Source organism: Felis catus, chromosome C2 (assembly GCF_018350175.1).
Source record: "Felis catus isolate Fca126 chromosome C2, F.catus_Fca126_mat1.0, whole genome shotgun sequence".
Classification (NCBI taxonomy): Eukaryota; Metazoa; Chordata; class Mammalia; order Carnivora; family Felidae; genus Felis; species Felis catus.
In genome coordinates, this window is record NC_058376.1 from 4,069,085 (window position 1) to 4,089,497 (window position 20,413).

The window sequence follows — 20,413 nt, forward strand, 5'->3', positions numbered from 1 at the left end:
GACTTTTAGGGGGTGAGGTAGATGTCGCTAAAAGCAGGGCGAGGTTAGAAGCATATTAACGAGAACGTTCTGTGTCTTTCAGTGTCACTCTTGGTCATCGGGAATTGTTAAGAAACAGTCCCAGGAGAACTCCATCACTTGCTCGATGGCACTGTGCTCGCCAGGAGAGCTTTGGTGCATTTTGGCTCAGGTCATGATCTCATGGTTCGTGGGTTTGAGCCCCACACTCTGACAGCATGGAACCTGCTTGGGTTTCTCTGTCTCTCTCTCTCTCTCTCTCTCTCTCTCTCTCTCTCTCTCATTCCCTCTGTCTGTCCCCCCACTCAAAATAAATAAATAAACTTAAAAACATAAGAAATTTAAAAGGCCAAGACTTGGTTGACTATCCCGGCCCTGATTTATTATTTTATAAAACATCAGTGTTACTGCCTTGTGGACATATTAATTTAATTGCCTACGTCTCATTTGGAGATTAAAAAAAAAATTTTTTTTAAGTTTATTTATTTTGAGAGAGAGCGTGAGCTTGGGCTGGGAAGGGGGGGCGGGTAGAGAGACAGGGAAAGAAAGAATTCTAAGCAGGCTCCGTGTTATCAGCACAGAGCCGGATGTGGGGCTGGAACTCGCGAACTGTGAGATCATGACCGGAGCTGAAAGCAGGAGACCTTGGGGGGGCAGGAGCCCGACGGCTCCAAAGCTCTGGGCAGCAGGGGCTCAGGAGCCCGCTCCTTGGGCACAGCAGCCAGGCCGGTTCATTCTGAGCCAAGGGATCTCAGGTTCCAGCGAGAGGCGGCCGGGCCCTGGGAGAGGGGAAGGGGCCGCACCTGAAGTCACAACGCGGGCAACCACGTGGACGGGGAGAGGCGGTCCTCTAAGACCAGAGAGAAGGCTGGCCTCCGCCAGGAGAAGGGGACGGAGCCCTTGAACTTGCCGTGCTTGGCCAGATACGGTGCTGGACCTGCGGGGTCACCCCAAGCACGCTGCCCCGGGAGCCGGGCTTCTCTCCTGCCCGTGTAAACACGGGTGTTCAGGGTTCCCTTTGCTGTCGTTAGGGCCACCTCCCTGGGTTGTTTGCCATCCCGCTCTGGGAACCAAAGCCCGGCCCGGGCACACCGCGTCGTGGCAGGTTCTCGGGGGTGTGTGCTCTCCGTGACCCCTGCTGCTGTTTAGAAGCACACATTTGAGTGACAGGAGTCAGATGACGTTCCCAGATTTGCAGAGCTTTCTCGCCAGTGTGCCGGTTTTAAGGAGGGCCTCACCGTGCTTCTCCCTCTGTTCCAGGGCCCGCTGCTCCTGTCCTTCGAGGAGGACCCGCTGTGGCAGCCCCTGGGGCTGGAGGTGCACCGGGTCTCCAGCGTGGCCAGGTCAGCCCAGGAGAAGGTGAGCTGGGGCGTGGGCGCCTGCCGTGGACCCTTACCTGCCGAGGGAGCAAATGTAAAGCCTAGGTGGCGGGGGCCGGGGGGAGGTTATTGGGTCTTAGGATTATTAAAAACGTGGGCACCTTAAAAACCTAAAAAAAAAAAAAATTCTGGTCTATCCTGTGATGAACGGATTCGTAAGCTATGGTCGATCAGCACAACGGGATGTGCTTTGGCCTTAAAAAAAGGAGAGTCAGACGCATGCCGCATGCCCGGGCCTCGAACACACGGTGTCGAGTGAAGAAGCCGCTTCTCGTGTGACGGGGCTTATGTCGCGTGTCCCGGATGGATCCATCCAGGGAGACGGGATGTGGACTCAGGGTCGCCGGGCACGGGGTGGGGGGCAACGGATTCTGCCTGCCCACGGGCACAGCGTGTCTTTATGGGGTGACGGGCAAGTTAAACGACCTGTGAATTACATCTCAACAAAATGCATATATTTATGCGTGTGCGTATATACAGGTGGCATAGATTTGAGCCATTTCGATGCTACGGAGAGTTCGTCTTCCAGCCCGTGATCGTTCACAGGTTAAAATTACTTATTAGACGGGTCGAATGCTGTGAATGGTGAAAACAGAAATTTTGTTTTTTATTTTTTATTTATTTTTTTATTTATTTAAAAAAAAATTTTTTTTAACGTTTATTTATTTTTGAGACAGAGAGAGACAGAGCATGAACAGGGGAGGGTCAGAGAGAGAGAGAGACACAGAATCTGAAACAGGCTCCAGGCTCTGAGCTGTCAGCACAGAGCCCGACACGGGGCTCGAACCCACAAACTGTGAGACCGTGACCTGAGCCGAAGTCGGACGCTCAACCACCTGAGCCCCCCCGCCCGGGCGCGCCTGGTTGCTCCTCTTTACAGCTCAGGCTTCTGGCTGGACCACAGCCTCCGTGTTCTTCTTCTGTCGGTGGATAAGCGAGTTGTGTTCTGTCTTCCACAAGCACAGCAAACCCGCGTGGCGCTTGGCAGGGTTACTGTCCCGAGTCCTCAGGCGCCAGCAGGGGGACGGCTCACGAGCAGGTGAGCTGCAGGGTTGTAGGCGTGCCCGCTGCACCTTGACCAAGGGTTCCAGGATTGGCCACCAGAGCGCCGTTCCCCGCCTGCTGCGTCCTGGCGGCCCAGGAGGGCTCTCCGCCCCCCTCCCCCTTGCCGGTGCTGGAGTCTCGTGCGATGTTCTCCCTGTAACGACGGTGGGGAAGTCTCTGGAAGATATTGGGGTTACAGGAGGAGGCTGGTGGTAACGATGCCGGGGTGCTGAGACCAGCATGGCCCGTGAGGGCTGAAGGGACTGGGCAAGCAGGTGCCCGGTGCTTTTATGACACTGGGGGGCTGAGGGCAGTTCACTCCGGGAGCCCCCTCCCTGTCATTGGCCGATAGGGACCGAAGCCCTTCGTGGTGGGCAGTTTCTGCTTGGTGCTTTCTACACTTGATCTTAGCCAAAAGGCCGAGAAGCGATCTGCTTGGTGCTTTCTGACGCTGTCCCAGTCGGGGAGGAAGAGTTCAGGGCTGGCCCGGAGGTGCAGAGGAGGGAACCGACAGGTGGACCTAGCGATCGAGCATTTTCGAAGGTCTTCACGTTTAGGCTAGAAAAGCAACCTCAGGAAGCGGATGGCGAAGCCATGTTTATTTTAATACAGCGACAGAAATGGCGCACGCTCATGAAAACGTTGGGAACAGTGTATGGGGCGCCTGGGTGGCTCCGTCGGCTAAGCGTCCGACTTCAGCCCGGGTCACGATCTCGTGGTCCTTGAGTTCGAACCCCGCGTGGGGCTCTGTGCTGACGGCTCGGAGCCTGGAGCCTGTTCCGGATTCTGTGTCTCCCCCTCTCTCTGCCCCTCCCCTGCTTGCCCTCCGTCTCTCTCTTTTTAAAAAAAAAAAAAAGGTTGAAACAATATAGACACCTGCCCTCTTGTCCCCTGCACGTAGCCCTCTTCCTCTGCTCCCCCCGGGAAGGGGCCGCTGCCCCCCGCCCCCAGTGAACTCTCTGAAGGGTCTTACGCACTGCAGACAGGTGGCAGAGCACATACAGGATCTTGTTTCGTCTTACGAGTTTCTTCAGAGCTTTTGACTTTCACGTGTTTGTGGCCAGATGAGGAAGTAGGAGTCTGTCATTGCCTTGTCAAGGCTACGGTGGTGCTGTCCTCGGGCCAGCTGGCCGGCCAGTCGGGTGTCAGGCCCCCAGACCCCCCCAGACCAGTGGGGGGGGGTGCCCTGTTGGCATCTGCCTGGCCCCTGGGAGGTTGGGTGTAGGAAATCCCCCAGTTCGAGGGTCCTGCGCGCCGCCTTCCCTGTTCACGGACGGACGGACGGGCGGACGAGCCTTCTGGCTGACCACGGGGCGTTTGAAGTCACAGAGGCGGGTTCATCAGAGTCTCTGTTGTGCTGTGACCTTGGAGGGAGGTCTCTTGACACCTGTGTGCCAGGGGAGGTGGGAACACGCCAGAGCCTGTCTCCTCGCCCTCTGGGACCTCGAACCTTGTGTTCTTGGACCGCTGCATCGGGCAGGACGCTCACAGCAATGGGGTCCTCCTCCTCTTAGGATCTGCCCGTCCCCCAACCCCCAACATGTTCACACGTACCGAAGCCTCTGTCAGCTTCGCTACGTATCTTCCGTGCCCCGTGTGGTTCTTGAGAAGGAAGAAGCTGTGACGGCACTTGGGACCCACCAACAAAGGTTAGAAAGAAATACAGATGTGTGGTTTCGCGGGTGTCACCCTCCCCTTCCTGAGCTCGCCCTGTGTGATCGGCCTGTATCTTTCCCATCTCCCCGACCCAGCCCTGATGAGGGCCATGTGGGATGGCACCTGAGTTAATGACAAGGACACGTCCAGGCTGGACCAAACGGGTCAAGCGTGTAGTCACATCTCTGGTGGTCTAGATGCGAATGGGGACTCTGATCTCCCTTTGTGAGCACCTTCCCGAGTCGTGTTTGGCCCTGAGTCCCTGCGGGCCACCAAGGAACCAAGGACCACCCGCTCTCAGGGTGCCCGGTGCTGGACTTTTTCCTGCAACCCCTGGAGACCCCCGGGCGCCAAACTAATCGCCTTGGCAGATGTCTTGCTCATCAGCAAATGCCCCACCTCCACGTCCCACGCCGAGAGTGAGGTCTCGCTCAGCTTAGGGAGGTGTGAGTCGTCTTGCACAGCCCGTGATGGGTGCCGAACGCTCACCCAGGCCGGCCTTGGCTCAGCAGGTGCGCCTCATGCCTGCAGCGCCCGGACGCCGGGGGTGTGGGCTTTTTCCAACCCGCAACAACCAACTGGGTGTTCGTAGCTCGGTTCCGTTCTGAGCCGGCTTCCACACAGGGCCCCAGGGGAAGGGCGCAGCCCCACACGACTACCCCCTTTTCAGATGCCAGTCTCCAGTCTGGGCCATAAAGTCGGGGATTCCCACTCCTCCTCGGGTTTGATCATTTGCTGCCACAACTCACGGCATCCGGGAGACCAGCTTACTTCCTAGTATTCACATCATGGGGAGAGAACAGCCAGAGGGGACGGATGCACGGGGCAAGGGCTGGGGCAAGGGCCCCCTCTCCGGGCACACCACCCTCCTAGCACCCTGTCGTGTGGGCGGACCCAGAGCTCTCCAAATCCCACCGTTTGGAGTTTTTCTGCAGGTTTCATTACTCAGGCGGGATTGAGTAAATCACTAGCAAATCACGGTTGAACTCCCTGGAGGCCAGGAGTGGGGCCGAAGGTTCCAACCCCCTGATCGTGGCTGGCGTTGCTGGGAACCAGCCCCTGTCCCGCAGCGACGCATGGACCTCCCGCCATCAGTCATCTCCATGGCACACACAAAACACCGTCATCGTTCGGGAGGCTGCAGTGGTTTTGGGAGCCGGGAGCCGGGGACGAAGACCAGACGTTTATCCCAAGCACCGAGCCCTGCGGGGGTTTTGAGTGGTGGAGTTTCCTGCAGGAATTCTGTCCTTGCAGGGAGCCTGTGCTCGCCTGGCGGGACATCTTTCTGTCACATCCCTGTCGCTGTGGCTCCCTGTGCGCGGTCTCGGGTGGCCCCGGCAGGAGGCAGGACCCAGGCATTCCCCGTGGGGCCCTCTGCACCAAAGGCATCACCTTTGAACTTTTCTCCCGGGACTCTCTCTGCCTTCTCTTCCAGTCCCAACACGCACTGAATATATTTATTTCTCCCAGACTGTAATTACTCTCTTACACAAGAGCGACGAGTTTCTACCTACGTTCTCTTTCTGCACACGTCCTGGGAGAGTTTTGCTGCAGAACGTTTGACCCAGAAAAGGAGAGCCTTTGTTTCTCCAGCGCACGTGGCCCGAGAGCGAGTTCTTCCCCCGCGAGACGTCCCCATAGCCCTTTCACGGCGTGTCCGTGGATTTAGAAATGCCGCGCCGGGTTCCGTGGAGGTAAGAGGTCCACGAGGGCCGTGTGGCCACTCCTCCAGTGTGAGTCAGGCTTCGAGAGTCGTGCCGTGACAGGTACCCAGTGACGGAGCCGTGCATTTCCCGCCGGGAGCGTGGCGTGTCTCTTTGGACACAACCGCTCGGAAGGCTTGCGGCTGAGAACAAGGGTCACGCTTGGTGCTGGGAGCCGTCTTCGGAGGCTGTGAGCCACGTTGGCTTTCTTGGTGTGAGGCCAGGTGTCCTGTGGAAAGCCTTAATTATCCCTGTCTGCAGCGCCACCCGTAAATGAATAGAGGCTTCTAATGGTATAATGATCATCTGTAGGTTACAGTTTAGAATCGACGTAATAACCCACCCAGCGTGGAGGAAAGCCCAGCTCAGAAGCCCGGGAGACACCGGCTGGATCTGGGCTCGTTTGGGTGCTTCCTTCTCGCTCCGAGCCGTAGGCAGGTAGGGTCGGCGAAGGACGCGTCCTTCCCCGGCAGGGTTGTGGGACGAGCGAGGGCCAGCCTGTGCCCTGGCCCCCGATGCTCTCGGGGCCACGGGCCTGGCCTCTTCGCGTTCACCGTACTTCTCTGCCGGAACAAGAATCACGCCCGTTGTCCAGAGGAGGAAACCGAGGCACAGAGAGGCTCAATCACTTGGCCAACTTGACTCTGAGCTACGAAGTAGTAGAGGCTAGAGTTGGAGCCCAGTCAGCCTCCAGAAGCAGGCTGGAGCACGGCGCGCCATCGTCCCTGCTGGGACTGCACGTTCTCCCTGTTCTTTCCCGCCTGCTCCCGCCCCCACCCGGCCGCGAAAGAGACGGTGGCGAAGGGGGGGCGAGAGGGAAGGGCAAGAACTCACCTCTGCTTCTGGAAAACAGAACAAACAGAACGGAGACAACTGCGCGGACTCTCCCCCAGAGTCTTGTTCCGCGTTGCATGTCGGGGAACCCCACAGCCGGCCCGGGGTGTGTGTCGTGCACTGTGCGTGCCCGTGCTTTCTACCTGAGGCTGTCACCGGTGTGTGTACTGAGACCTACTCTGAGAGCACCCGGGATCCCCTGTGCTCTTCCCAGACCTCAGCGGGCCCCTCGGTTTGCAAGGGTGGCACGGTCCGGGTTGTCCGTGGTTCTGGCCAGCCGTGGCACAGGCTGGCCCTCGCTCGTCCCACAACCCTGCCGGGGAACCTGCAAGAAGCCTGGTTGATTATTATTATTATTATTATTATTATTATTATTATTTATTTATTTATTTTGCTTCGTGTGACTTGAAGTTCCAGGTTCCCCATTAGCCTCGTATGCACGCAACAACGCTGGCAGGTTGTGAAATTGTTTTGAACCGACGTCTTTCCAAAGGTAGGCATGGAGATTCCTCAGCGGAGGCCCCACCCTCTGAGACCCAGTGTGGACGCCACCCTGGAAACGGGGAGCCGTGCCTCCTGGGAGCTGCACCTGTGTGGGTTCGCGCGTACCGAGTTCCGGGCTGGGCCAGCCCGGGGGTTCCGGGTAAAGGACCCGCAGACCAGCTGCAGCTTTGTTGGCGTGTTGGAGTTCTGGGAAGCCGCGTTCGGGGTAGGTGTGACAACAGGGCTGCTCTAGACAGGGAGCATGGCAGCCAGCTGAGAAAAGACCCGATTCCCTCTGGCCTTCATTTTATTTGTTTGTTTGTTTAGAAGATTTATTTATTCTGAGAGAGAGAGAGAGCCCGTGCACGAGTGGGGGAGAGGCGGAGAGAGAGAGAGAGGGAGAGAGAATCCCAAGCAGGCTCCACACTGTCGGCGCAGGGCCTGATGCGGGGCTCGATCTCACGAACCGGTGAGATCATGACCTGAGCCGAAACCGAGAGTCGGACGCTTAGCCTCCTGAGCCCCCCAGGTGCCCGCCTCCTGCCTTCGTTCTAAAGGGAGTGTCCTGTACGTGTCACGTAATACACGGGGGTGATGAAAGAGAATGGCACGTTCCCGGACAGAGTTTTAAGCTAAGGAATGCCCACGGTAACCGCGTTACGTGGTAACAGTACTTCCTGGGGGTGTATCCTTCCCGCAAAGCCTTGTTGTTCATCGGAAAGCGTCCCAACGAGAGGAGGCATGGGAGTACTCCTGGGGTAGGGTGTCGGAGCCCGTGTGGCCCGGGGCACGCCCATCAGTACGATCAAGTAGGACATGGGCCCAGCATTCCACGGGTTGGGTTGCCATCTTGTTTCCAGCGTCTTTCGTCTTTCCCCCGGGTGAACAGGATTAACTTCGTAGATACTCTGATGATATTGACCTCTAATGGGTTTTGCTTGGTTTTGTTTTGTTTTTTAAAGTGGATTTCTGTATTTTGAGGTGGGGGGAAGGGCAGAGAGGGGGGGAGACAGAGTCCCAAGCAGGCTCCGCGTCGTCAGCACAGGGCCCGACCCGGGGCTCCATCTCATGAACCGCGAGATCACGACCTGAGCCAAAAGCACGCGTCGGACGTTGAACCAGCAACGCCAGCCACGATCAGGGGGTTGGAGCCTTCGGCCCCACTCCTGGCCTCCAGGGAGTTCAACCGTGATTTGCTAGTGATTTACTCAATCCCGCCTGAGTAATGAAACCTGCAGAAAAGCCATCCAGGCGCCCCCTCATGGACTTCACTTTTTAAATTGAGTCTCTACCCCAGGGTCGAAATAATTGTTCGCGTCAGCCTGGTGCCGTCGTAAAGAATATTTACAGAGGGGAGTCTGCAGAGCAGCGTTGGGAGCTCCGAGTGACTGGTGAAGGGGCTTTACGTGCATTTCATTTTGCAGCTCTTTCCTCAGGCTGTTGTAAAGCGTGATCACAGCGAGAAGGATCCAGTGACATCAGCCGTTCCGTTGCGTTTTCACGGCTGTGTTCCCGGTTCTTGTGGGGACAGAAGTAATTACATTATTTCCAGTTCTCTGGAGTGTTCTAAGAGAAGACGGAGCTGAGGCAGCTATACAGGCAGCTTAATTGGAAAGGAATGTGGAAAGAGTGCCCTGAGATGTGACGCTATTACAGGCCTTTCTCTGGCAAGCGTTAGCAAAACTCGGGGGTGCCTGGGCCTGGGATCCTTTGGCCCCGAGTCTAAACAAAGGAATACGGTTTCAAGATAAGAACCTTTTTGCAGAGGCGTGCGACTGTTGGAGCTTGTGGTCTTGAAGCTGGAGAGAGCGAGCCCAGGAAAGTGAATGAAGCCCCCCCCCCCCCCCCCCCCCCCCCCCCCGCCCAGTCTGTTCTGTCCAAACAGATTACGGTGATGTGAGCTCGCCCTCACGTTCCCATGATGCATCCCTCCCAGGCTTCTCCCTCGATCTATGGGAGTGGACCAGGCCTTTACCTTTGGGACCCTCACTACGTGAAGTCCATCCCCCATAAACGCTCTCTTCTGCAGAAGAGGGGGGTTTATCTGGGGGACACGCTGCAGCTTTCTGTTGGTGCGATTTTGAAACGGTTTATGTAATCGAGGAGTTGTCTGCTGCCTTTGAAACAATGTCTCAGGCATAAAGCAGGTGGGCTGGCGCGGCAGGCTGCGTCCAAGGGAGCCCCTCCCTGTGCTCCCAGGTCAGGGCTTCGTGGAGTCCTGGTCTGGGGCTGGAGGCTCATGTCTGTTCTTGGAGAAGTGCTTGGTCCCATCACAGATACTAGATACTGTTTCTCCCTAACTTAAAATATTTTTTTTAATGTTTATTTATTTAAAAAAAATTTTTTTAATGTTTATTTTTGACAGGGAGAGAGAGAGACAGAGCACGAGCAGGGGAGGGGCAGAGAGAGAGGGAGACACAGGATCCAAAGCAGGCTCCAGGCTCCGAGCCATCAGCACAGAGCCCGACGCAGGGCTCGAACCCACTCACGGTGAGATCGTGACCTGAGCCAAAGTCGGACGCTTAGCTGACTGAGCCACCCAGGCGCCCCCAGTTTCTACTCAACTTTGTAAGTCCACCATCAATATCAGACTACCTCAGCGAGCAGCCCGGGCACCGAGGACTGTAAAACTTCCGAAGGGATCCTTGTAAACGTGGGTGTGCTTGGGGGTGGGGAGACTGCGGGTTAAGATCAGGGTCTCTACCTGTTCGTCCTTATTTAGGCGGATGTCAACCCTGGACGTTCTGGCCCCTTGGGAAGCTGACTGGGTGGAAGGGTCTCTGGAACCTCGGGTCAGGCGACCCTGCCTTCTGCTGCTCCGGAAGGGGTCCCCTGTGCGGTGGTGACCATTCGCCGCCATTCGCCGGGGTTGAGAGAATTTAATCTCCATTGTGGATAACACCTTAATGCACTCAAAGAAGATTACTTATTGTGAAAGCCTTTCCATTTTGTTCTTGTCCATTTGACAAATGGGGCATTATTATTCCCAGGGTGGCAGGGGCGGAGGCTGGCCCGGACGAGGGTTTGACCCTGCTCATTGTCCCTCCAGCTGGGCTCCCAGCAGCCCCAGCTCCAGTCGGGTTCTGTTGGGCCATGCTGAAGTGTTGAGGCAGGTTCAGACTGTTGGCTTTCGTTAGCTTTCCCACCTGTAATGCGGCAGGGACACCTGTCTGTGTGACAGGTTTTATTTAGGGGATGGGAACCCATAGGTCTGGCAAGACTGCACTTGGTCTGGGTCAAAGACATTTGGGACCTACAGATACCCCATGTTTATAATATCGCACTTACTTTCTTGATGTGACTTGAATAGTAATTGGGACCGTTGGAGCCTTGTATTCGAGAAGTTTTAAAGTCTTTTTAAATCTAAATCTGCTTGTTGATTTATTCTTTTTTTTTTTAATTTTTGAGAGAGAGAGAGAGAGAGACAGAATGCGAGCAGGGGAGGGGCAGAGAGAGGGGGAGACACAGAATCCGAAGCGGGCTCCGGGCTCTGAGCTGTCAGCACAGAGCTCGACGCGGGGCTCGAACCCACACACCGCGAGATCATGACCTGAGCTGAAGTCGGACGCTCCACCGACTGAGTCACCCAGGTGCCCCTAAATTTTTTTTTATTTTAGGCAATCTCTATACCCAGGGTGGGGCTTGAACTCACAACCCTGGGATCAAGAATCACATCCTCCACCAACTGAGCCACTCAGGCGCCCGAAGCCATGGGGTTTTACTGGTAAAATGCCAGTGAGCTTAGTGGAGACGGTTCCAAACACACAACAGGAGTCGAGCTCTCACCCTGCAGTGTTTTGCTCGAAGCCGCGTAGAGGCCCGGGCTGTTGTGACAAAGGACAGTGAATGTCCTCCGTGTCATGTCATCTGTGCACGTAACTCCTCTGGCACGAAGCTACGTTCCTCCAGAAAGGATTGTTTACAGAGCATTTATTTTTGAAATGAATAGACGACATTTCTTGCACAAACATTTTTTTGTTCCAACCTTTTGTGAACTCGGGAGAGGCAAAAACAGGCTGGGGATACGTAAACTCCTCCGTGTAGACCGGGCTTCCGAGAGCGACCCACCGGAGTGGGTGCCATGGGTTGCCTGCAGTATTGAGAAAAGGCGAGGTTTTGTCATTCTGTGCCATCGAGGCCTTCCGCGGTGGATGCTGGAAGCGGACCCTGTGCTGGGGGATGGGGGGGGTTAGCGTCCAGGTCGGGTCTTTGCGGGAGGGGCAGATGAGCCGGGGTGGAGAGGCCCTGGCCAAGGGCGGGCGGGCAATGGGTGGGGGAGGGAGGAGCTAGCTGGGGTTGGGAAAGAGGAAGGGGGTAGATGTCCCAGCCTGAACTTTGTGAAACAGCGGCCTGACAGAGTCACTGTTTTGATAATCTTTCCGCTTGGTATTTTATTTTAGATTCTGATAAATCCACCAGAGAATTAAAGAATTTTCTTCTCCTTCCCAAGTGACAGCCTGCGGTGTTCCCTTGGGAATGTGGGGGGTAACCTCCTGCCTTACGCCCGGCCTCCTGATGGGTCCCAGTCATCCCCAGGCGCTTGCTCGGCAGTCTTCCAGGGTGGGGGTGACCCTCCATTCTAGAAGATCCTCTCCCGTGGCGGGAATCTGTGGCAGAAACTTGATATTTCTCTGTTCGGTAACAGCTCTCTCTGAAATGCTTTGTGATTTTTATCGGGGATACGGTCTGGCTTATTCCTGGTGTGATTACTTGTCTTTGTCGTGTAGGTCCTTCAGCGAACTCACTCTATGATTCTATTTTTGTTGAGGCCATATAATTTCCTAAGCGTTTAATATTTTATATGTCCTTTGAATTATCCCCGCGTCTTTGAAAACCATAATAGGTTGAAAATTATTCAGATGGAAACAACTTCTTGTGTCCTGGGTATATTTTTAAATGTTGTGCTTGCAACATCTATCACTTGTGTTGTTTTGAGGCTCATTTTTAGTGAGCGGAGACGGCTAATGGCTTTTACTCCATAGGCACATGGAAATGTCTGGGGAATTTTAAATCGGCTGGTGGGGAGAAGTGGAACAGTGTCAAGGGAAAACTTCTTGTGGGGAAAGAATAGAACAACTGCTGGGCGAAACCGTGTTAGCTCTGGAGAAACGCATCAGGAAGAAAAGACTGGCGACACTGTTCCCAGTTTTCAAACTAAGTAATAGAAAATATGTGAATCTGGGTATTTATCCAAGTCTGGAACTCTAAATTCTCGTCCTTGCTAACTTTTAACGTCCTGAGTATTGTAGTCGATGAACTAAGAGGTACACGGAACGAATTCTCCTGTCATACCTTGTCCCTCCGCCAGGTGGTGTCCTGTCACGTGGTGGGCGAGGCCATGCAGTTCCTGGTCAGTGCGGGGCCCGCATCCCCGGGAGACACGGGGCGCCAGCTGTACGGTGTCAGGCTGTCCCCGGTTCATTTACAGGTAAGTGTGGGTAGATCGAGTGAGTTATGGGGAGACAGTGCTCGTAAACCTGTGGGGTAAGCGTGGCGTGACCATGGGGCTGTGATTCCCTGATTTTATTAATCATTCATTTCATAGTTTCCAGACCTTCTGTACTATATTGTACCTGCAGGAAACAAAGCATGCGTGTTGTGTATATGCGCACACACGCACACACGTATGACACGCGCACACGTGTGCACACACACGCACATACACGCACACACATGCACAAACACGTGCGCGCGCACACGTATGACATGCATACGTGTATGCACAAAGACACGTGCACATGCACGCACACACATCTACACAGATATGTGCACATGTAGCACACACGTATATATGTGCACACACATGTACGACGTGCACACACATGTACATGCACACAGTCATGCCCACACGCATGCACATACACACATGCATGCACATATGTGCACACATGCATGCACAAAGACGTGTGCAAATGCACACACACGCACATACGTGCACACACATCCATACGTGCACATACATGTGCGGCACGCTCACACGTACGTATGTGCACACACATGTACACACAGACATGCGCACATGTATGCACACACGTGCACAATACATGTGTGCAAAGATACACACATACGCATGTACATGTGCACGCACACATCTACACACAGACATGTGCACACGTACACACACGCACACGCGCGCGCGCACACACACACACACACACACACACACACACACACACACGATGAATTCAGAGGTTGCCCATTCACCGAAATTGGGAGATGTGATATTTCTCAAGGCATGTCCACAAATCCGGGATGTTGTTGGCAGGTAGGACAAGGCAAGTGGCATCTGAGGTGGGGGACAGCTGTGCTGCTTCAGGACCCAGTGCCGGACTCTTTCGGAAACAGTCGGCTTTATTTATTTGTTTATTAATGTTTATGTGTGCGAGAGAGAGAGAGAGAGAGCAGGGGAGGGGCAGAGAGAGAGAGGGGGACACAGAATCCGAAGCAGGCTCCAGGCTCCGAGCTGTCAGGACAGAGCCCGATGCTGGGCTCGAACTCACAAACCGCTAATTCATGACCTGAGCCGAAGTCGGACGCTCCACTGACTGAGCCACCCAGGCGCCCCATGGAAAAATCAACTTTAAAATGGCTCAGTTGGTTAAGTGTCCCGACCCTTGATTTCGGCTCTGGTCACGATCTTGTGCTTCGTGAGCTAGGACCCCGCGTAGGGCTCTGCGCTGACCACACGGAGCCTGCTTGGGATCTTCTTTCCCCTTCTGTCTCTCTGCCCCTCCCATGTGCGCTCTCTGTCTTTCAAAAATAAATAAACTTAAAAAAGAAAGAAAGATCTTTAAAAGAACTCTTAGTATGTTTTACAAGTTAAAAGATGAGTGTTCCTGTAGTTTTTCTGATTATAAGCTTATTATTATGATAATTACAGACTCGCACAGGCCTCCCTCGTTTTATTGCGCTTCGTAGATACTACGTTTACCAACCGAAGGTTTGCGGTGGCCTCTGCGTGTTTCTCCGTCACAGTTGGGTGATTCTGTAACATGTCCTACTTTGTCCTTAATCTGTTTCTCACGGAGATCTGTGATCAGTGATTACAGCTCACTGAGAGCTCAGATGATGGTTACCATTTTTAGCAAGACAGTATGTTTTGATTAAGTCAACGCACATACGCTGTCACCTGTTAGACGTGACGCGATCACATGCTTCTGAGAGTGTCGTGTCGGCGTAACTTTTATGCACCGGGGGGGGGGATGCCAGGCAAATTCATTTGACTTGCTTTCTCGTGACACCTGCTCTGTCGTGGTCTGGACCGAACCTGCAGTGTCTGTGAGGTGTGCTGGTATATATTTTGCATAATGTTAACGATGATACGTATAGAAGTTACGTAGAGACACGTATAGTAATTATAAGAGGCTTATTGGTCAAGCTCCGGGTGCCCAAAGCGTCAGTAACTGTGTGTCTCTCCCACGAAGCGGGAGTCCACGGGTGCCCCATTCGGCCAGCGTGTGAGCACTGTAAATTTCTGGGTCTGTTCTAGGGGTCCCTGCTGATGCAACCCTGGGTTTCCTTTCCTCTGTCCTTGTGCTTGGCTGCCTAAGTGGGGAATGAGCCAAGTCATCCAGCGCCCCCAGCCACAAGGGAGGACACTGCTCCACATGCTTTTCCTTCACAGACGTGGTTTTGCATACCCAGGGCAAACCAGACTTTCTGGCTACCTAAATGGCCTTTTTCTGAGATCCAGCCCCCGCTCGCCCCCAGCCCCAGCCACCAACACTTCCTTTCTGAGAGGTGAGGGGGGGGTGAGCGTCACAACACGCGCTCGTCAGAGGCTAATGCCCTCTCGCTCGCCCCCGAGATTTTGGACAGTATAACTGGAAAACACCTCCAACGTCTGGGACGCGCTTACCCGACGTTCACCGCCTGTTCCGGAACAGACGGAGTCCCGCCAGACCCATCCACCTCCGGCGAGGAAATGGCGTTTTCCGAGATGGTTCACGTGCCACTTCGTGCAGCTCAGACACAAGGAGCACAGTTGTACCTTTGATCTCTTAACGCACTTTGAATGCACTCTGTGGATTCCCCCTCGGAGCACAGGGGGCTGCTGGAGGTGGCTGGGTTATTAACGACCAAGGCGGGAGACACTCCGGGCGCTCTGTTGTGGCCATTACAGGTGCATCGGAGGGCCTGCATTGGCCTCGCGGCCCCGAAGCAAGTCCCCGCAGGCTTAGCTTAACATGCCACCAACGTCCCATGCCCCCGTTCCGGAGGCCCGTCGGTCTGGAAGCTCTGGGGGGACCCGTCTCCTTGCTCACTGGGCTGTCGGTGTGATTCGGGTCCTTACGGCTGGAGGGCCGAGAGCCTGTGTCCTTGCCGGAGGTCAGCTGGAGGCTGTCGGCAGCTTGGACGGGCCCCCTCATTCCCGAGCTCCTGACACCCTCCCTCCGTCGTGAAGGCCCCTCTCTGGCCTGCTCTCCTGCCTTCCTCTCCCGTCTCTAAGGGCTCACCTGATTCCCCGGGGCTCACTGGGGGAGCCCTTACCCTAGTCTCTCCCGCGAAGCCCCCTTTTGCCATATCAGGCCACGTAGTCACAGGTCACGAGAATCTTCGCGAGGACATCTCTATGGGGGGGGGGCATTATTCTGCCGCCACAGATGGGGCGGGTTCGACGGATGGCTGCCAGGGCTCAGAGTCCGGTTAGAGGGTGGGTGTTGGCCCAGGCAAGAGAGGAGGTGCACAGCCCGCGGGGAGTGCACGGGAGTGGGGTTGGGCTGAGCTCTGGCTTCCTTCCGTTCCTCCCTGTCCTTCGCGCCTTGGTGACACTGCCGAGGAGAAATGCAGGGCCCAGGGAATTATTCATGTGATAGACTACAGAGTTGAGGGACATGTGGCCCTCAGCCGCCAGCGCTGAGGGCCCTGAGTGGCAGGTTGAGGCCGAGGAAGGCGCTGGCGGGGATGGGGCCGGGCTGCAGGGAGGTCCGGGGGCGGCTAGAGTTTTCCTTACCGTTTTGAGAAGGCAAGGGGAGGCCAGGCGGGTGTCTAAGAACGTAAATGAACTCGCGCACACGCGTGCACACACACACAGACCTGCGCGCGCACGGATGCGCTTGGGGTTTCGGTGGGAAGGGCAGCTCCCCAACAACCGTGTTTCTTCGTAGCTGGAGCTCCACATGAAGGACAAGAGAGACGACATCCAGATCAAGTGGTCCTTCGTCAGCACTCCAGAAACGGCCATTACTGTCCAGCCCAAAGCACCGGTGGAGGTCAGTCCGTGAGTTTTTACGATCCCCCCCCCCCCCCCGTCGGTGTGTGTGAACGTGCTCGCAGGTCGCGAGCGCCCGATCTGGGGAGCAGAGGCTCGGACCAGCGCCTCCCTGGGCAGGCTTCTCCCCTCGTCCCAGAGAACGGGGCGGCCGCGGCAGGGCGTTGGATGAATCTGACGCCGGCCCGACCCAGCTGCTCATCTGGGCGTGAACCCTGGCATCCGAGCACCCCATTTCCCCCTCTGTGAAGCCACGAGAAATTGGGGGCGGGGTTCAAAAAAGACCCAAGCACGTGAGCAGAACGAGGTCCGTCCATCCGTACGCCGGAGTATTTTTTCAGCCGCAAACAAGGAATGAGGTTCTGCCACCTGCTGCCACCCGGAGGAACCTCGAAAAGGTCAAGCAGCGCGAGGCAAGCCGACCCGAAAACACGCGTTTACGATCCCATTTCTAGGAGCTGTCGCAGCGGGCGAACCGTAGACGCGGGAGGCAGAGCAGTGGCCGGCAGGGGCAGTTGGTTGGGGGGGAGTGGCCGCGGGGAGCGAGAGATCAGGGTACGGGTGACAGAGCGGGGGTGGTTGCGCAGCACTGAGCGTCCCAATGCTCAGAGCAGAGCGTCCCGAAGCTACCGGAATGTCTGCTTTAAAATGGTGAATTTTATGTCCTGCGGATTTCACCTCACTTGAAGAAAATCGGTGCATCGAGGACGCGTTGAGGGGAAGGGACGACATGTTGAGTACAGACCGCGGAGCCTTAACGCCTGGGTTGGGCTCTCGGCTCTGCCGCTCACGCGCCGGGTGACCCTACGCGTGGTAACTCACTTCTCTGTGCGTTAGTGTCCTCGTGGCTCGAGTGGGAACAATGATAGTCAAGGTGGTCGCGAAGATTAAATGAGCTAGTACCTAGAAGCGCCTAGGATCGAGCCTGACTTATCCTAAGAGTGACGTGGGTATTTGCTGTTTTGATACTTATTAGAGTCTCCAGCAGAGAGTAGATGTTCGCTAATGGGCACGTTGGGACTAAGTTGGCCAGAGCAGGACCTGGCCGGCCGTCTGCAGACCGATCCCTGAGATCCCTCCAACCCTGCAAGTCAGAGGTTTTCCGTCCTGGGGGAGGTCTTTCCTGCAAACGTCCTGTCCCCTGAGCAGGTGGGGGTAGCTGGAGCCCCACAGCGAGGGCATTTACCCCAGAGGTGACAAGGGACACCAGAGGGCTGGTGTGGCACTCCCTCCGTGTGACTGCCCCACAGTTTACGTATCTATTTAGCGACTGACAGATACTTAGGGAGTTTCCAGTTTGGGGCTTTATGAACAGTGGTGCTGTGTGCATTCTGGAACGCAGGACCACGTTTCTGTTGGGTGGGAATTATTACAGCCCTATGGAGCTGACCCCTGGTAGCACAAATCATCCAGTTTTGTTCCGCTACAAGCTTGTCTTTCTCCTTGGGCCTTTTCACTTACTTGAATACTTTTTAACTTCAAAAAAAAAAAAATGTCACGCGAGACAGAAAAAACACATCTGTCGGAAAGGGTTTACGCAGAAATAGCAGCATGTTTCTGTATCCCGTCGTTTTTAGAAATAAGGGGCCTGATGATCTGTGAGATCGGAGGACCCCGTCTCCCAGACGTCACCTGTCCTAATCTGACCTCCCGGGAGCCCAGGCCGCACCCAGCGGGCTTTGCCTCGGGGATGCGGTGAGGAGAGCAGTCACCTGCCCGTCCGGCTGCACGGCGACGGTTATGAAATGATTGGGTGGCTTGTCTTCTTCCGGCAGGAGCGGGCGGCTGAGACGAAAGCAGTGTCTGAAACCCTCAAGGATATCTTGAAGCACCTGGTTGGTTCTGCCTCGCCGTCGGTGGTTCTCAGCACCAAGCCTGTGGATGTGAGGGAAGTTCAGGTGAGTCAGTCCACGGAGGGCGGAGCTTCCCGACCCTTTGGGACCAGGGTCCCCCTCCTGGAGCATCTGCACGCGCTCCCCTTGTCCCTCCACCCCCCGTGGGGGAGCCAGAGTGAACGGCTGCTTGCTGGTGATCTTGACCGTGTCAGGGACGAGCTTCGAGTTCAGGGCACAGGGTTCCAAAGCCCCGTGGGATGGAAGGAACAGGTGTCTGGGCCTCTCCGCACGGTCCAGCCCTAATTGGCCGTGACCCTCTGCTTTGCTGTGTTGGCTGTCCCCTCAGAGCCTGTGGTCTCGGATCTCATCCTTCCAGGACTATGGGACCTGGGAAACCCAATCAGCAATGAGAACATGCCCTCGAAGCAAGGAGGCTTTATCTGATACCCTCCGTAACTGCATGAGCCAGTTGTGTATTTATATAAATGTACATTTGTTCACATGCACAAAAACTTATTGTAAGGAATGGGCTCACGTGATCACAGAGGCCGACAGTCCCAGGATCTGCAGGGTGAGTCAGCGAGCCGGAGACCCAGGAGAACCCCGGGGGCACTTCCCGTCTGAAGGCCAGCAGACATGAAGAACTAATGTTTCCATTCAAGTCTAAAGGCAGGAAAAAAAAACTGATATCCTGGCTTAAGGCAGTCAGGCTGGAGGAATCTCCTCTTTTCCAGGGAAGGTCGGCCTTTGTTCTGTTCAGGCCTTCAACTGATTGGACGAGGCCCACCCACATTAGGGAGAGCAACCTTCTTTACTTGGTCTTTTGATTGAAATGTTAACCTCGTGCAAAAATACCCTCACAGCAACACCCAGGACAATGAGCAAATACTTGCGTGTCCCGTGGCCCCGTCAAGTTGACACATAAAATTAACCGTCATGCATATATAATTGAAATATTTTACCTCCATCCCAGCCCTGTGATTGCTCTGGCCCCAGTGCTCATGGACTTGGATCCTAAGGACTTTTGTGACTGCTTCTTACAGGTCACAATCAGCAGGGTCCTGGTTCACAAACTTTTTTAAAAGTTTATTTATTTATTTTTGAGAGAGGGAGAGAGCACGAGTGAGGGAGGGACAGAGAGGAGAGACGGAATCCCAAGCAGGCTCCGTGCCATCAGCCCAGAGCCTGACGTGGGGCTCGATCTCAGGAACCGTGAGTCGGATGCTTAACCGGCTGAGCCACCCAGGCGCCCCCGCACCTGCTTTATTTGGGCATAAAAGGCTCCCTTGCAAGGGAAGAGGTTTTGGTTGATTGGGACCCTCCCTTCCCACGAGAAGGGAAAAATCGTCGCAGAGCAGACCCCAGGGTCAGGCGCCCCGTGCAGACGGTCCTGAAGACGCCCCCTGCCCCCAGTGACAGGTGACGAGGTGTTGGGCAGCCGCCCCTTCTTCCCCGCAGGTCACTGTCCTGTGTGCTTCTGTTCACAGAACCTGCAGCACACTGCACCCAGCCCTCAGGAATCCTGCCCTCCCAAACCTCCAAGGGCCCACGAACTCAAGCTGTCGGTGAATAACATCCGGGCCTCGCTGCTGCACGATCCTGGTGCTTCAGGCAGGTGGCGCGGGGAGCCCCGCTGGTTCCAGAAGGGACCGTCCCGCAGGGTGATTTGTGGTTTCGCTGTGGCACCCTCCAGTTGGGTCTGCGGCGTGACCCCCGCCTTTGAGCAGAAAGAGCCCCTGAGAACCATAACAGCAAAGAGGGGCAGTTAAAAAACGGTCCCGGTTTTCATACGTGAAGGTTGAGGGCAGAAAGGAATGTGGTCGTGTGTAACCTTGTCCTTCTCTTGAGTCTGGAAGGCACATCCTTTTTTTTTGTTTTTTTGAACTATTGAACGTGTAAACCCATGTTAAGCATCCCTGACTGATAGGCGATAGGCACCTTCTTTTCTAGAAGCCGAGGTGCCACGGGGGCAGTTTAGGGAGCATCAGAAGGGCTTTGGCCCATCGGGGACGCTTCGGTGCTGGGAGGGGCTGTTATCGGAGTGAAAAGTATTGCAGACCATTCTTTTTTTTTTTTTTTTTAAGTTTATTTCGAGAGAGAGAGAGAGAGAGAGTGCAAGCAGGGAAGGGGCAGAGACCGGGGACGAGAGAGAGAATCCCAAGCAGGCTCCACACTGTCAGCACAGAGCCCGACGTGGGGCTCGAGCTCACAAACCGTGAGATCGTGACCTGAGCTGAGGTCGGGAGTCAA

At 55.3% G+C, this 20,413-nt stretch overlaps 1 protein-coding gene across 4 annotated transcripts in view; it reads left to right on the forward strand.

Annotated features, from left to right (window-relative positions):
• Positions 1–20,413, forward strand: part of C2CD2 (C2 calcium dependent domain containing 2) — a 51,339-nt gene that overhangs the window by 8,279 nt on the left and 22,647 nt on the right. For 2 of the 4 annotated variants that reach the window (XM_045036583.1, XM_045036584.1), the window contains exons 2-6: positions 1,278–1,377; positions 12,426–12,545; positions 16,225–16,333; positions 18,102–18,226; positions 19,651–19,774. In XM_045036583.1, coding sequence (XP_044892518.1) covers positions 1,278–1,377; positions 12,426–12,545; positions 16,225–16,333; positions 18,102–18,226; positions 19,651–19,774 — 578 coding nt within the window. The remainder of the gene's footprint in view (positions 1–1,277; positions 1,378–12,425; positions 12,546–16,224; positions 16,334–18,101; positions 18,227–19,650; positions 19,775–20,413) is intronic. The other 2 variants (XM_045036582.1, XM_045036585.1) reach the window with 2 other exon arrangements.